This window comes from Mytilus galloprovincialis, chromosome 9, assembly GCF_965363235.1.
Source record: "Mytilus galloprovincialis chromosome 9, xbMytGall1.hap1.1, whole genome shotgun sequence".
Lineage (NCBI taxonomy): Eukaryota > Metazoa > Mollusca > Bivalvia > Mytilida > Mytilidae > Mytilus > Mytilus galloprovincialis.
The window spans coordinates 87,276,275-87,294,441 of NC_134846.1; the positions used below are offsets into that span (position 1 = coordinate 87,276,275).

Here is an 18,167-nt window from a genome sequence, read left to right on the forward strand (position 1 = left end):
GCTCGGTAATTAACCAGTTACCTATTCGTTACCTATTCGCTTTTAATGCGCGGGGTATACGGTGCACCTTGAAATAAATCGTTTTTTAATTGTGTTCAGGTGTCTGGTGGTAAGAATGTGTTCTTAGAGATGATATTACCCTATTAGCGCGCATGTACCCGTTCCAGCGCTCGGTTAATACCCTGTTACCTATTCGTTACCTATTCGTTACCTATTCGCTTATAATACATTTTTTTATACGTTTCACCTGTTAGAAAAGGATTTTCAATTATGTCCATGTCTCAGGTGGTAACAATGTGTTCTTAGAGATGAAATGACCCTATTAGCGCTCATGTACCCGTTCCAGTGCTCGGTAAATAATTTTGTTACCTATTCGTTACCTATTCGCTTTTAATGCGCGGGGTATACGCTGCAACTTGAAATAAATCGTGTTTTAATTGTGTTCATGGCTGGTGGTAACAATGTGTTCTTAGAGATGAAATGACCCCATTAGAGCGCATGTACCCGTTCCAGCGCTCGGTAAATAACCTGTTACCTATTCGTTACTTATTCGCTTTTAATGCGCGGGGTATACGGTGCACCTTGAAATAAATCGTTTTTTAATTGTGTTCAGGTCTCTGGTGGTAAGAATGTGTTCTTAGAGATGAAATTATCCCTATTAGCGCGCATGTACCCGTTCCAGCGCTCGGTTTATACCCTGTTACCTATTCGTTACCTATTCGTTACCTATTCGCTTATAATATAGGAAACGAATAGGTAACAGGGTAATTATCGAGCGCTGGAACGGGTACATGCGCGCTAATAGGGTCATTTCATCTCTAAGAACACATTGTTACCACAAAAGACATGGAGACAATTAAAAATCCTTTTCTAAAAGGTGCAACATACAACAAACTTATTATAAGTGAATAGGTAACGAATAGGTAACAGGGTATTAAGCGAGCGCTGGAACGGGTTCATGCGCTCTAATAGGGTCATTTCATCTCTAAGAACACATTGTTACCACCAGAGACATGAACACAATTAAAAAAAACGATTTATTTCAAGGTGCAACGTATACCTCGTGCATTAAAAGCAAATAAGGAACGAATAAGTAGCAGGGTATTAACTGAGCGCTGGAACGAGTACATACGCGCTAATAGGGGTATTTCATCTAAAAGAACACATTATTACCACCAGAGATATGAACTGAATTAAAAATCCTTTTCTAAAAGGTGCAACGTACAACAAACGTATTATAAGTGAATAGGTAACGAATAGGTAACAGGGTATTTGTCGAGCGCTGGAAGGGGTACATGCGCGCTAATAGGGTCATTTCATCTCTAAGAACACATTGTTACCACCAGAGACACGGACACCATTGAAAATCCTTTTCTGAAAGGTGCAACGTACAACAAACGTATTATAAGTGAATAGGTAACGAATAGGTAACGAATAGGTAACAGGGTATTTACCGAGCGCTGGAACAAGTACATGCGCGCTAATAGGGTAATTTCATCTGTAAGAACACATTGTTACCACAAAAGACATGGAGACAATTAAAAATCCTTTTCTAAAAGGTGCAACATACAACAAACGTATTATAAGTGAATAGGTAACGAATAGGTAACAGGGTATTAAGCGAGCGCTGGAACGGGTTCATGCGCTCTAATAGGGTCATTTCATCTCTAAGAACACATTGTTACCACCAGAGACATGAACACAATTAAAAAAAACGATTTATTTCAAGGTGCAACGTATACCTCGTACATTAAAAGCAAATAAGGAACGAATAAGTAGCAGGGTATTAACTGAGCGCTGGAACGAGTACATACGCGCTAATAGGGGTATTTCATCTAAAAGAACACATTATTACCACCAGAGATATGAACTGAATTAAAAATCCTTTTCTAAAAGGTGCAACGTACAACAAACGTATTATAAGTGAATAGGTAACGAATAGGTAACGAATAGGTAACAGGGTATTTACCGAGCGCTGGAACGGGTACATGCGCGCTAATAGGGTAATTTCATCTGTAAGAACACATTGTTACCACAAAAGACATGGAGACAATTAAAAATCCTTTTCTAAAAGGTGCAACATACAACAAACGTATTATAAGTGAATAGGTAACGAATAGGTAACAGGGTATTAAGCGAGCGCTGGAACGGGTTCATGCGCTCTAATAGGGTCATTTCATCTCTAAGAACACATTGTTACCACCAGAGACATGAACACAATTAAAAAAACGATTTATTTCAAGGTGCAACGTATACCTCGTGCATTAAAAGCAAATAAGGAACGAATAAGTAGCAGGGTATTAACTGAGCGCTGGAACGAGTACATACGCGCTAATAGGGGTATTTCATCTAAAAGAACACATTATTACCACCAGAGATATGAACTGAATTAAAAATCCTTTTCTAAAAGGTGCAACGTACAACAAACGTATTATAAGTGAATAGGTAACGAATAGGTAACAGGGTATTTATCGAGCGCTGGAACGGGTACATGCGCGCTAGAAGGGTCATTTCATCTCTAAGAACACATTGTTACCACCAGAGACACGGACACCATTGAAAATCCTTTTCTGAAAGGTGCAACGTACAACAAACGTATTATAAGTGAATAGGTAACGAATAGGTAATGAATAGGTAACAGGGTATTTACCGAGCACTGGAACGGGTACATGCGCGCTAATAGGGTAATTTCATCTCTAAGAACACATTGTTACCACAAAAGACATGGAGACAATTAAAAATCCTTTTCTAAAAGGTGCAACATACAACAAACGTATTATAAGTGAATAGGTAACGAATAGGTAACAGGGTATTAAGCGAGCGCTGGAACGGGTTCATGCGCTCTAATAGGGTCATTTCATCTCTAAGAACACATTGTTACCACCAGAGACATGAACACAATTAAAAAAACGATTTATTTCAAGGTGCAACGTATACCTCGTGCATTAAAAGCAAATAAGGAACGAATAAGTAGCAGGGTATTAACTGAGCGCTGGAACGAGTACATACGCGCTAATAGGGGTATTTCATCTAAAAGAACACATTATTACCACCAGAGATATGAACTGAATTAAAAATCCTTTTCTAAAAGGTGCAACGTACAACAAACGTATTATAAGTGAATAGGTAACGAATAGGTAACAGGGTATTTATCGAGCGCTGGAAAGGGTACATGCGCGCTAATAGGGTCATTTCATCCCTAAGAACAAATTGTTACCACCAGAGACACGGACACCATTGAAAATCCTTTTCTGAAAGGTGCAACGTGCAACAAACGTATTATAAGTGAATAGGTAACGAATAGGTAACGAATAGGTAACAGGGTATTTACCGAGCGCTGGAAGGGGTACATGCGCGCTAATAGGGTCATTTCATCTCTAAGAACACATTGTTACCACCAGAGACACGGACACCATTGAAAATCCTTTTCTGAAAGGTGCAACGTGCAACAAACGTATTATAAGTGAATAGGTAACGAATAGGTAACGAATAGGTAACAGGGTATTTACCGAGCGCTGGAACGGGTACATGCGCGCGAATAGGGTAATTTCATTTCTAAGAACACATTGTTACCACAAAAGACATGGAGACAATTAAAAATCCTTTTCTAAAAGGTGCAACATACAACAAACGTATTATAAGTGAATAGGTAACGAATAGGTAACAGGGTATTAAGCGAGCGCTGGAACGGGTTCATGCGCTCTAATAGGGTCATTTCATCTCTAAGAACACATTGTTACCACCAGAGACATGAACACAATTAAAAAAACAATTTATTTCAAGGTGCAACGTATACCTCGTGCATTAAAAGCAAATAAGGAACGAATAAGTAGCAGGGTATTAACTGAGCGCTGGAACGAGTACATACGCGCTAATAGTGGTATTTCATCTAAAAGAACACATTATTACCACCAGAGATATGAACTGAATTAAAAATCCTTTTCTAAAAGGTGCAACGTACAACAAACGTATTATAAGTGAATAGGTAACGAATAGGTAACAGGGTATTTATCGAGCGCTGGAACGGGTACATACGCGCTAATAGGATCATTTCATCTCTAAGAACACATTGTTACCACCAGAGACACGGACACCATTGAAAATCCTTTTTCTGAAAGGTGCAACGTACAACAACCGTATTATAAGTGAATAGGTAACGAATAGGTAACAGGGTATAAAGCGAGCGCTGGAACGGGTACATGCGTGCTAATAGAGTCATTTCATCTCTAAGAACACATTGTTACCACCAGAGACATGGGCACAATTGAAAAACGAGTTATTTCAAGGTGCAGCGTATGACCCGCGCATTAAAAGCGAATAGGGGACGAATCAGTAACAGGGTATTATCCGAGCGCTGGAACGAGTACATACGCGCTAATAGGGGTATTTCATCTAAAAGAACACATTATTACCACCAGAGATATGAACTTAATTAAAAATCCTTTTCTAAAAGGTGCAACGTACAACAAACGTATTATAAGTGAATAGGTAACGAATAGGTAACGAATAGGTAACAGGGTATTAACCGAGCGCTGGAACGGGTACATGCGTGCTAATAGGGTCATTTCATCTCTAAGAACACATTCTTACCACCAGAGACATAAACACAATTAAAAAACGATTTATTTCAATGTGCAACGTATACCCCGCGTATTAAAAGCGAATCAGGAACGAAAAAGTAACAGGGTATTATCCGAGCGCTGGAACAGGTACAAATGCGGTTATAGAGTTATATCACCTGTAAGAACCCAAATCTACCACCAGAGACAACAAAACAATTAAAAATCATGTTTTAAAAGGTGCAACGTATGATACACGCATTACAAGCGAATTATAAGGGAGTTATGGAACGAATTCAACAAGGTAATAGCATGCTCCGAAACGATGTAGACCCTGCTTACATGTTTAACCCCACCACATTATGTTAGTATGTGCCTGTCCGTAGACAAGAGCCTGAAATTAAGTAGTTATCGTTTGTTTTTGTGTTACATATATCCGTTTATTTTTTGGTATATGAAATACGGCCGTCAGTTTTGTTGTTTGAATTGTGTGAGGTTGTCATGTCTGGGCCTTTTATAGGTGACTACACGGTTTAGGCTATGCTCATTGTGGAAGGCCGTACAGTGACCTATAGTTGATAATTTCTGTGTCATGTTGGTCTATTGTGGAGTGTTGTCTCATTGGCAATCATACCACATCTTCTTTTTTTTGCAAGCGCTAACACGGTGATTTCATCCCGTCGAACCAAGATCCATCTTCAAACATACGGACATAAAGCAGTTAAAAGGTAGAACGTATAAAAAAAACAAGTAAGGAACAAATGCGTATCGAACATGAAGTAAAAGGATCGGTTGAGCACAAACACATATAAATAGGTCATAAAAAGATCATTTTACCTCAACCAATTCAGAACTATTACCATATGTAAGACTATTAACAACTAGATTTGTAATTGCTAGCAATAACGGAAGGCACCCCTTCCCCCTATTACCAGGTGAGCGGCAGCCATTTTGACAATTCCAAAGTCAAAGAGAGCATCTACAGATGTCTAGTAACATTTTTGCAAAGTTTCATTAAGTTTGAACATTTTGAATTTTTGATATTTTTGCTGTTTCCATGGTTACGGCGGCCATTTTGAAAATTCTAACTTCAAAATCCAACTCTGCCTATGCCAGTTACCATTCCTGTAAAGTTTCATCCAGTTTGTGGAAAATTCTTATTTTTGAAATTTTTGACCTTTTTGCATTGTTTCCATGGTAACAAGACCTATTTTGGAAATTCCAACTCCAATGTTGCTCATCATTACTGTGAAGTTTCATGAAGTTTTGAGCATTTTTAGAATTTTGAAAATTTTGGTGTAGTTTCCATGGCAACATAGTAGTTCCAATGATCGCCAAAATCATCCAACACCTGTATATAGTGGGCACCTACATTGTTTTAAAATATGATGATTCTGAGTTGAAGCATATCCAAACAGTTCACCAAAAACCAAAAGCTCATTTTTTTCACAATTGTGCCGTTTCCATGGTAACGGCAGCCATATTAAACTATTCCATGCCATAATTAAAAAGGGGGAAGGATATTAAAAATCAAATAAGTAACGAATAGGTAACGAATAGGGAATAGGGAATAGGTAACGAATAGGTAACGAATAGGGAATAGGGAATAGGTAACGAATAGGCAACGAATAGGGAATAGGGAATAGGTAACGAATAGGTAACGAATAGGGAATAGGGAATAGGTAACGAATAGGCAACGAATAGGGAATAGGGAATAGGTAACGAATAGGGAATAGGGAATAGGTAACCAACTTGACGCCCATGTTAGCAGCAGGCTAGCTACCTCATTGATGAATGTAATATGTCACATAAATTTGGTGTAAATAATGAATATAAGGTGTACATGTCTGTCTGTTCGGCAGGGTTTATCTGACCTTGACCTCATTTTCATAGTTCATTGGTAAATGTTCAGTTTTCACGGTCAAGATTCTATTAAAGGTAAAAGCAATAGGTCTATTATATTTTGTGTATAGAATGATTTTAAGGTGAATATGTCTGCCTGATCTTTACTTCATTTTTTTTCTAGTTAAGGTATAAGTTAACTATATTTGGTGAATAGAATGGTTGTAAGGTAGATGTTTGTCTGGTAGGTTTCTTCTAACCTAATGACCTCAATTTTATGGTTTGGTCTTTTTCAGATAAAAGAAGTAATTGGTCATCTATATTTGGTGTATAGAATGATCATGTCTGTCTGGCAGGATTCATCTGATGTTTTGGTTCTCCATTCTTCTTTAAATTTGTATTTGATCTGGACTTTAAACTTATTTTAAGCGCCACTGTCAAGAATTATGTAGGAGAAATGCATGTCTTGTTATTTGCAGAGTGTTTACCTGTCCAGGTCTAATAAAATCTCCACTCCATGTTTTGCAGAGTGTTTACCTGTTCAGGTCTAATAAAAGCTCCACTCCATGTTTTGCAGAGTGTTTACCTGTTCAGGTCTAATAAAAGCTCCACTCAATGTTTTACAGAGTGTTTACCTCACTTCAGGTCTAATAAAAGCTCCATTCCATGTTTTGTAGAGTGTTTACCTGTTCAGGTTTAATAAAAACTCCACTCCATATTTAACCGAGTGTTTACTTGTTTAGGTCTAATAAAAGCTCCACTCCATGTTTTACAGAGTGTTTACCTGTTTAAGTCTAATAAAAGCTCCACTCCATGTTTTGCAGAGTGTTTACCTGTTCAGGTCTAATAAAAGCTCCACTCCATGTTTTGCAGAGTGTTTACCTGTTCAGGTCTAATAAAAGCTCCACTCTATGTTTTACAGAGTGTTTACCTGTTCAGGTCTAATTAAAGCTCCACTCCATGTTTTGCAGAGTGTCTACCTGTTGAGGTCTAATAAAAGCTCCACTCCATGTTTTAGAGTGTTTACCTGTTCAGGTCTAATAAAAGCTCCACTCCATGTTTTGCAGAGTGTTTACCTGTTCAGGTCTAATAAAAGCTCCACTCCATATTTAACAGAGTGTTTACCTGTTCAGGTCTAATAAAAGCTCCACTCCATGTTTTGCAGAGTTTACCTGTTCAGGTCTAATGAAAGCTCCACTCCATGTTTTACAGAGTGTTTACCTGTTCAGGTCTAATAAAAGCTCCACTCCATGTTTTACAGAGTGTTTACCTGTTCAGGTCTAATAAAAGCTCCACTCCATGTTTTACAGTGTTGACCTGTTCACGTCCAATAAAAGCTCCACTCCATGTTTTACAGAGTGTTGACATGTTCAGGTCTAATAAAAGCTCCACTCCATGTTTTACAGAGTGTTTACCTGTTCAGGTCTAATAAAAGCTCCACTCCATGTTTTGCAGAGTGTTTACCTGTTCAGGTCTAATAAAAGCTCCACTCTGTTTTACAGAGTGTTTACCTGTTCAGGTCTAATAAAAGCTCCACTCCATGCTTTAATTTGATTTTACTGTATTCTTTTAAAACTTTAAATATGTTAGATTTGTTGATCAAGACCTATAGTTATTAATTTCTGTGTCATTTGGTCTCTTGTGGAGAGTTGTCTCATCGGGCTATCATACCACATCTTCTTTAATATATTATGAGACTTAAAGGTCAAATTAAGAGGGACAGATATATACTATGTGCATGTCTCTGTAGTTTATCACTGAAGTTTATTTTCCTCAAGTTGTGTTATATTTTTGCTTTGCTTAAGTGACTTTTGTGGTTATCAATTTTTCGTGGATTAAGGAAAACATGCTTGTCGTGAGGGTTTAATTTTGTGGGTTTGAAGAGGTCTGTGCACAAGCCTATAGAAAATTTGTTTTTTGTTGAACATTTAATTTCGTGGTTCACCTGTTCTTACGAAATCCACAAATGTTGGTATCAAACAAATAACGAATCTACAGTACACCAATACTTGAAAATTAAACTGATGTGCAATTCATTTTGTATCCCTGATATTGTTTTCAATTAATGTTCAGGACAAAAACATTGTTAGAGGATTGACACATAAAAAATGGCAAAAGGAATACTGAAAACAAATAACACTTTTAAGCTATTTATTTAAACAATAATTCACCAATCACGATTCAGTTTTACAAAACAACATTTCTGATGGTTCTTATTTTGATTCTTCAAATTCAATGAAAAGACAATTAGCAAAAAAGCTATGGAATATTTCAAACTTAATGCCAGATAGATTTTTATCCATTGAAAAATAAAAATGCAATCTACACCTAATATATCCTTCATTTTGTATAAAAAAGCAAAATAACAAAAAAATGAGAACTACGAAACAGAAGGAGTATTACTATGAGTGCTTTGCATTGAACTATGATCTGAATACAAGACAGTCTGGTTAGGCAAATATAAAAGCTTTAAATGGCAAGAACTATCAAATGTGTGTGAATTTCTGACTGGTTAATTATCTACTTAATAGCTTAACTGGAAAGACCAGTTAGATTGATAATCAATCTTATGTTAAGCAAAACAAATAACTTAGCTAAAAGTTAAGGCAATAAAACTATGTAATAGTTTACATGATTTTTTATAAAATTAACATTACTAATAATAATAAACCTATGCTAAAACATGACATACTAATAACAAAAGCGAAAGTTGAGGGGATACAACCTCCATATAACAATGATGTCTATTGGTCAATTCAAAGTGCACACACACACACCTACTTTTTAGAAATATTTATTACATGCACATTTCCAAATTAACATCTCTAAGCTATCATTAATACAGCACCTCAATACAATGAATAGTTGTATACCCTCTAATGAATTATAAATATATGACAATAAAAATTCAGATCTATATTTGACATGCAAATACATTTACAAATCAGGAGAGTGGTATATATTTGACACAAGAGAATGATTTTACTGATTATGCCCTTCTAAACACTGATTACAATGATTACAATGATTAAGCATTCCAACTTTCACTGTTTATAAATCCTTTATAAAGCAATTTGTGTAACTGAGTACCTAGTATATCTTTGTGATTAAATGATAAATTGTTTCTCAACATTTGGATGAAAAAACAAAAAGATAAAATGTAATACGATCCCTTATTGGGCCTCAAAGTTAAAAACAAATCTTGGAGAATTCCGACTTTGGTAAGAGTTCCTTAGATTTCAGTTTCATGTGATGTTGGTTTTTCCTGTTGTGGTGGCTGCTCCATAAACTGGTCAATAATCCCTTGCATGCTCTCGCGTAGGACATTGGGAGTGTCATCTTCTTGTACATTTGTTTCCTCGTGTACAGTGGTCTGCTCTTGTCCATCTTTTAGTACAGTGGTTGTATGAATCTGTTTTGTCATTACCATTCTGAAAACATAAACATTGAGGATATATGGGACATTTAACAATAAGTTTCAACTTCACAGATTTATATATATGTACAATGGCCAATGGTTGTGCTGTTTCAATAATATACCAATATATCTACCGACATAGCAGTTTTGATTAAAATATCTGTATTAAATCTCTCTACTTATTTTTGTTAGTATTTATCATACCGGTATTTTAATATTGTATGTTATTAAGAGATTTTGGCCTTGAACACATATCTTTTTTATCATTTTCACTTCAACAATATCCTAGATATTTTGATTGACCCCTGTTTACTGTTGAAGACTGTATGTTGACTCCTACGTGTTGATTGGTTGTATAAATAATTGGGTTAGTGTCCGATCCATGTATTACAAACTTGTTTATATCATTGGGTTAGTGTCTGATCCATGTATAACAAACTTGTTTATATCATTGGGTTAGTGTCTGATCCATGTATAACAAACTTGTTTATATCATTGGGTTAGTGTCTGATCCATGTATAACAAACTTGTTTATATCATTGGGTTAGTGTCTGATCCATGTATAACAAACTTGTTTATATCATTGGGTTAGTGTGATCCATGTATAACAAACTTGTTTATATCGTTGGGTTAGTGTCTGATCCATGTATAACAAATTTGTTTATATCATTGGGTTAGTGTCTGATCCATGTATAACAAACTTGTTTATATCATTGGGTTAGTGTCTGATCCATGTATAACAAACTTGTTTATATCATTGGGTTAGTGTGATCCATGTATAACAAACTTGTTTATATCGTTGGGTTAGTGTCTGATCCATGTATAACAAATTTGTTTATATCATTGGGTTAGTGTCTGATCCATGTATAACAAACTTGTTTATATCATTGGGTTAGTGTGATCCATGTATAACAAACTTGTTTATATCATTGGGTTAGTGTGATCCATGTATAACAAACTTGTTTATATCGTTGGGTTAGTGTCTGATCCATGTATAACAAATTTGTTTATATCATTGGGTTAGTGTCTGATCCATGTATAACAAATTTGTTTATATCATTGGGTTAGTGTCTGATCCATGTATAACAAACTTGTTTATATCATTGGGTTAGTGTCTGATCCATGTATAACAAACTTGTTTACATCATTGGGTTAGTGTGATCCATGTATAACAAACTTGTTTATATCATTGGGTAAGTGTCTGATCCATGTATAACAAACTTGTTTATATCATTGGGTTAGTGTCTGATCCATGTATAACAAACTTGTTTACATCATTGGGTTAGTGTGATCCATGTATAACAAACTTGTTTATATCATTGGGTTAGTGTCCGATCCATGTATAACAAACTTGTTTATATCATTGGGTTAGTGTCTGATCCATGTATAACAAACTTGTTTACATCATTGGGTTAGTGTGATCCATGTATAACAAACTTGTTTATATCATTGGGTTAGTGTCTGATCCATGTATAACAAACTTGTTTACATCATTGGGTTAGTGTGATCCATGTATAACAAACTTGTTTATATCATTGGGTTAGTGTCCGATCCATGTATAACAAACTTGTTTATATCATTGGGTTAGTGTCTGATCCATGTATAACAAACTTGTTTACATCATTGGGTTAGTGTGATCCATGTATAACAAACTTGTTTATATCGTTGGGTTAGTGTCTGATCCATGTATAACAAACTTATATCATTGGGTTAGTGTCTGATCCATGTATAACAAACTTGTTTATATCATTGGGTTAGTGTGATCCATGTATAACAAATTTGTTTATATCATTGGGTTAGTGTCCGATCCATGTATAACAAACTTGTTTATATCATTGGGTGAGTGTCTGATCCATGTATAACAAACTTGTTTATATCATTGGGTGAGTGTCTGATCCATGTATAACAAACTTGTTTATATCATTGGGTTAGTGTCTGATCCATGTATAACAAACTTGTTTATATCATTGGGTTAGTGTCTGATCCATGTATAACAAACTTCTCCTTCTGTTAAGGGATATCTTTAACTTGCATCAAAGAGAGAGCTTTTGCTAAATGTAGAAAACTTGACAGTAACTCTGAGATGAAGAACTGCAATAAAAACCCTATTCCTTTTTATTGGGTTTTGAGTTATTATTTACCTGGCCTTTTTATTGGATTTTGAGTTATGAATTACCTGGCCTTTGTATTGGGTTTTGACTTATAAATTACCTGGCTTTTTGTATTGGGTTTTGAGTTATGACCTACCTGGCTTTTTGTACCTCTCCTCCTTCAGCTCCTTCTGATTGGTCATCATCTATAAATAGAAACACAATTATTTTCAAATTGGTTTTAAACAATAAGTTATCTATCTATGCAACAACAATTTTAAACGAAATTTCATACTATGGAAAGTAGTTGTATCAAAATAAAGAAGCTGATCCAAACTTCTTTCACTTTTTATATTATTTTAAAAATATTTCACTGGAAACTTGTAATTGTTTTAACATGCATGCACTAATTTAGATTTTAAAGAATTCAATTAATATTGAATAATACATTTCAAACTCTAAAATAAAGCACATCAACCATATATATTCTATTAGCATTTCAGCACAATCAAAGTTCAAATCCAATGCAATAGCAAGTTGAACCAAACAAGAGTCACTGCTTCAACAGCAAAACAAACAACAAGCCTTCAAATTAACCCCAACCATTACTGTCCAGTGTCCACTGTTCAAACATGTACGTTCAGTGGCGGATCCAGGGGGGGTTCCGGGGGTTGGAACCCCCCCTTTTTTTTGGCCGATCAATGCATTTGAATGGGAGCATATAGTTGGAACATCCCTTTACTCTGGGTTGGGGACACCCCCTTTTTAAAATGGCTGGATCCGCCACTGACGTTTTACATCAGTACAACATGAATTTCAATACTTCATGTTTTAAAGTATAATCAATTTGCAGAGACTCTTCTTTAAGATAGCAGAAAACAATTTATGTTGTGTTATTCAGAAATATGGAACAGTAGATTTATCATTATAAGTGGTGTACTACTTTTTGTTGATTTCATTGATAAAGGTGATCAACAGATTATAGTAGTTTTTCCACAAAATACAAATGTGTTACGGACTTATTTCAATCTTTGTTTTTAACCAAAAAAATTCAGTATCCATGGGAATGCAGTTATTCCTTAATCTACAATTATAGGTACCAACAAAAATAACTGAATCCATAGTAACAATGTTCATTAGTTCCTAGATTGGTTAGAAAGATATAACTCAAATTTACTAATAAAAATCTATAAAGAAAGCAGCACTGCACACTGTTAGCATATATCATTTGTTACTAGTCTACCATTCTTCCCAATTACATTGTCAGATCTACCGCTGTATGGAGGAAATGGACAATTTCTCCATCAATGAGGTTTATGCTCTCATATTTTAACCTTAATGGCAAGTAGGTCACAAAGTCATGTTTAAAAAAAGCAAAAAGTAAACACCTTGTAAGCAAATTTATCAGTTCTAAACTGGGGACGTCTTGAACTTGAATTAGGCATGAGCATTACTTCATGCTTAAAAGGCCTCACTGTAACTGTTGAGATGGGGAACAGCCATTAATAAGTGCTATTCCTTTGCATTGAATTTTATCAAAGCGAATTAAGGATTTTGTGTCAAGCATTTATAAACCATTTGCTTCCTTTCTCATACAAGAATCACACATGTTAGAAGCAAGTTTGACAATAACTACTGATCATAGACACAAAACACATAAATTAAAAAAAATTAAATAGTTGCTGACAACTAAAAAGCATATTACAGTTATCAACCATATATTACAAAGCAAAAAAAAAATAATTTACAAACAAATAAGAATTAAATAATAAAATCATCTTTTTTATCCATTTTTATTAAAATAGAGCAGAAAAAGGACACGAGACAGTGATAGTTGTTACAACACTCTCTGCAAACCTTTTTCTGGCTTGTCTTTTAATTCTGTAAAATCAGGTCCACTTTTCTGGGCTAATAAAATACAAATATTTAACACCTTTAATATGGACTTCAATAGCTTTAACCATTTATGACTCCACAAGTAAATGAGAACTATCCCTATGACTGAGAAAAGTTTCATGTAGAGCAGATAATTCACACATGAAAAACTAGAGGCTCTAAAGAGCCTGTGTCGCTCACCTTGGTCTATGTGAATATTAAAGGAAGCAGATGGATTCATGACAAAATTGTGTTTTGGTGATGGTGATGTGTTTGTACATCTTACTTTACTGAACATTCTTGCTGCTTAAAATTATCTCTATCTATAATGAACTTGGCCCATTAGTTTCAGTGGAAAATGTTAGTAAAAATTTACAAATTTTATGAAAATTGTTAAAAATTTACTATAAAGAACAATAACTCCTAAGGGGGTCAATTGACCATTTCGGTCATGTTGACTTATTTGTAGATCTTACTTTGCTGAACATTATTGCAGTTTACAGTTTATCTCTATCTATTATAATATTCAAGATAATAACCAAAAACAGCAAAATTTCCTTAAAATTACCATTTCAGGGGCAGCAACCCAACAACGGAATGTCCGATTCATCTGAAAATTTCAGGGCAGATAGATCTTGACCTGATGAACAAATTTACGCATGTCAGATTTGCTCTAAATGCTTTGGTTTTTGAGTTATAAGCCAAAAACTGCATTTTACCCCTATGTTCTATTTTTAGCCACGGCGGCCATCTTGGTTGGTTGGCCGGGTCACCGGACACATTTTTTAAACTAAATACCCCAATGATGATTATGGCCAAGTTTGGTTAAATTTGGCCCAGTAGTTTCAGAGGACAAGATTTTTCTAAAAGATTACTAAGATTTACGAAAAATGGTTAAAAATTGACTATAAAGGGCAATAACTCCTAAAGGGGTCAACTGACCATTTCAGTCATGTAGACTTATTTGTTAATCTTACTTTGCTTAACATTATTGCTGTTTACAGTTTATCTCTATCTATAATAATGTTCAAGATAATAACCAAGAACAGCAAAATTTCCTTAAAATTACCAATTCAGGGGCAGCAACCCAACATCAGGTTGTCCGATTCATCTGAAAATTTCAGGGCAGATAGATCTTGACCCTATAAACAATTTTACCCCCATGTCAGATTTGCTCTAAATGCTTTAGTTTTTGAGTTATAAGCCAAAAACTGCATTTTACCCCTATGTTCTATTTTTAGCCGTGGTGGCCATCTTGGTTGGTTGGCCGGGTCACCGGACACATTTTTTAAACTAGATACCCCAATGATGATTGTGGCCAAGTTTGGTTTAATTTGGCCCAGTAGTTTCAGAGGAGAAGATTTTTCTAAAAGATAACTAAGATTTACGAAAAATGGTTAAAAATTGACTATAAAGGGCAATAACTCCTAAAGGGGTCAACTGACCATTTGGGTCAGGTTGACTTATTTGTAAATCTTACTTTGCTGAACATTATTGCTGTTTACAGTTTATCTCTATCTATAATAATATTCAAGATAATAACCAAAAACAGTAAAATTTCCTTAAAATTACCAATTCAGGGGCAGCAACCCAACAACGGGTTGTCCGATTCATCTGAAAATTTCAGGGCAGATAGATCTTGACCTGATGAACAATTTTACCCCATGTCAGATTTGCTCTAAATGCTTTGGTTTTTGAGTTATAAGCCAAAAACTGCATTTTACCCCTATGTTCTATTTTTAGCCATGGCGGCCATCTTGGTTGGTTGACCGGGTCACCAGACACATTTTTTAAACTAGATACCCCAATGATGATTGTGGCCAAGTTTGGTTAAATTTGGCCCAGTAGTTTCAGAGGAGAAGATTTTTGTAAAAGTTAACGACGCCAGACGACGACGGACGACAGACGACGGACGACAGACGACGGACGCCGGACGCCAAGTGCTGAGAAAAGCTCACTTGGCCCTTTGGGCCAGGTGAGCTTAAAAGTTCATGCTTGTGTCAATTTCTTTATTCCAGTCAAATGTGTTCCACGATTCTAACACTTTTGGGTTTCATTCACAGTCCAAATTTCTTGACACAAAGTCATTGCATAAATAAAATAAATCCAAGGTGTTTTACTCACAAACATTTGTGTCATTTGTGACATACGCTACAGCGATTTGCGTTCTTGGACACAGCGTATTACTCGTAACCCGAATATTTCACGCCCTTCTCGTAATCAATCTCTATTCTCGGTAAATGATGTTTTCATCATAGATCAGCAGAATATATCAACTTAATCATTCAGTAAGAATACTCTAAGAAATAAGAAAACCGAAATTTGAAACAGGAAGTTTTACATGAAACGAAATTATCAACGGTTACCGGTAACGGAAATAAACAAAATCCGGAAATCGTATTTTTTTCAAAAATAAAAAAAATCGGGGCGGGAAGATTTCAGAGGGGCAGGCGGGGATGAAAATCTATCAATTAATTTTAATTGGCCTAACACCCGTTTATTTTTTTATACAAGATTTAATAGCTCATAAAAGGTCATTTACCAAAATTATAGCAGATTGTTGATTTTCTTTCTTTTGATTTGAGACCCAAATAATACCAATGCAAATATAAGGTAAAAGTCTGAGTCAGCCTTTTGCCGCCATATTTTAAATATATCAAATATCTCGAAAAGGAGGTCCATGCATGACCTATCAATATTTTTCGCTTATTTTGATTCTTAACCAATGCTCTTTTCACTTATAGTATCAATTTGAAATTTTTGATTTTTTGAATTTCACAAGCCCTCACCTAAGTACATACTTAAAAACATCAATCAATCATCAACATCTTATTTGTTTAATCTTTTAATTGAAAAGTATTTTGCAGACATGGACATTTTACTGGATATTTAGAAGCTATATTTTGGCAAGTTTTGAGTAATAAGTGAAGAGAGTAGTGATCCTACTTAAAGGACAGATTACGTTTATTTTGTATTGTTAGTGTTAGAAATGGTAATACATATATAAGTTATAACACAGGAAATCCTCCTTTTTTGTCTACAAAAAATCATTTTGAAAAGTTTAACACGATTTGTTCTCTCTGGTAGATGGAAATTTGTAAACAGTATTTTATGAAAGCTAAATAGTCAAATTATATAAACTTAAGTAACTTTTTACCATATAGTGCACATAGTATTTTATTACCTAATTACCAGTTCATCAGATAATTCTAGGCAATCAAGATAAGCTACTGCATGTTTGTTTCAATTTGTTAAATTTATGACAAATTTTATAGCTTTCTGACTGAAATAAATGTAAAATGTATGTAAATTCTAATGAAGTGTCAACTTTGACCTTGTTCTGTCTTAATTACATAATAATTATGTTATAATCGTGTCATTACAAAATGTTAAGAATCACCTTTATAACATGACAGGTGTCAACAGAATTGTGTTATTTGTGTGTTTTAACAAGTATATCCTTACATTTATTTTTTTGATTAAGAGACTAATAAGCCTGTTAATTTATTGTTATGCTAGCTTATCTGTGTGGGCATTCAGTTGGTGCATTTGAACTGAAATGTTTTACAGGATAAAAAGCTCTACACATCAAAAATGTAAAAAAAAAGTTTCTAAAGTGTTTTCTATTCTAAATAGTGTTGTCCTGTTCTAAATAGTGTTGTTCTGTTCTAAATAAAGTTGTCCTGTTCTAATTAGCATTGTCCTGTTCTAAATAGCATTGTCCTGTTCTAAATAGCATTGTCCTGTTTTAAATAGTGTTCTGTTCTTTATAGTGTTGTTCTGTTCTAAAATGTGTTGTTCTGTTCTAAACAGTGTTATACTGTTTTAAATAGTGCCATTTCGTTTTAAAAATTGTTGTTTTGTTATAAATAGAGTTGTCCTATTCTAAATAGTGTTGTTCTGTTCTAAATAGTGTTGTCCTGTTCTAAAATGTGTTGTCCTGTTTTAAATAGTGTTCTGTTCTTTATAGTGTTGTTCTGTTCTAAACAGTGTTATACTGTTTTAAATAGTGCCGTTTCGTTTTAAAAAGTGTTGTTCTGTTCTAAATAGTGTTGTTTTGTTCTAAAAAGAGTTGTTCTATTCTAAATAGTGTTGTTCTGTTAAAACTAGAGGCTCTAAAGAGCCTGTGTCGCTCACCTTGGTCTATGTCAATATCAAACAATAGACACAGATGGATTCATGACAATATTGTGTTTTGATGATGGTGATGTGTTTGTAGATCTTACTTTACTAAACATTCTTGCTGCTTACAATTATCTCTATCTATAACAGTACTTTCTGTGGAAAATGTTATTGAAAATCTTCAAATTTTAAGAAAATTGTTAAAAATTGACTATGAAGGGCAATAACTCCTTAGGGGGTCAATTGACTATTTTGGTCATA

General features: G+C 34.8%; 1 protein-coding gene across 3 annotated transcripts in view; it reads right to left on the reverse strand.

Moving 5' to 3' along the window:
• Positions 1-8,535: 8,535 nt before the first annotated feature.
• LOC143046267 (uncharacterized) overlaps positions 8,536-18,167 on the reverse strand; it is a 172,443-nt gene continuing 162,811 nt past the window's right edge. For all 3 annotated transcript variants that reach the window (XM_076219342.1, XM_076219345.1, XM_076219344.1), the window contains 3 exons: positions 13,767-13,817; positions 12,067-12,115; positions 8,536-9,832 (listed from right to left, as the gene is read on the reverse strand). In XM_076219342.1, coding sequence (XP_076075457.1) covers positions 9,634-9,832; positions 12,067-12,115; positions 13,767-13,817 — 299 coding nt within the window. In that variant the 3' untranslated portion in view covers positions 8,536-9,633. The remainder of the gene's footprint in view (positions 9,833-12,066; positions 12,116-13,766; positions 13,818-18,167) is intronic.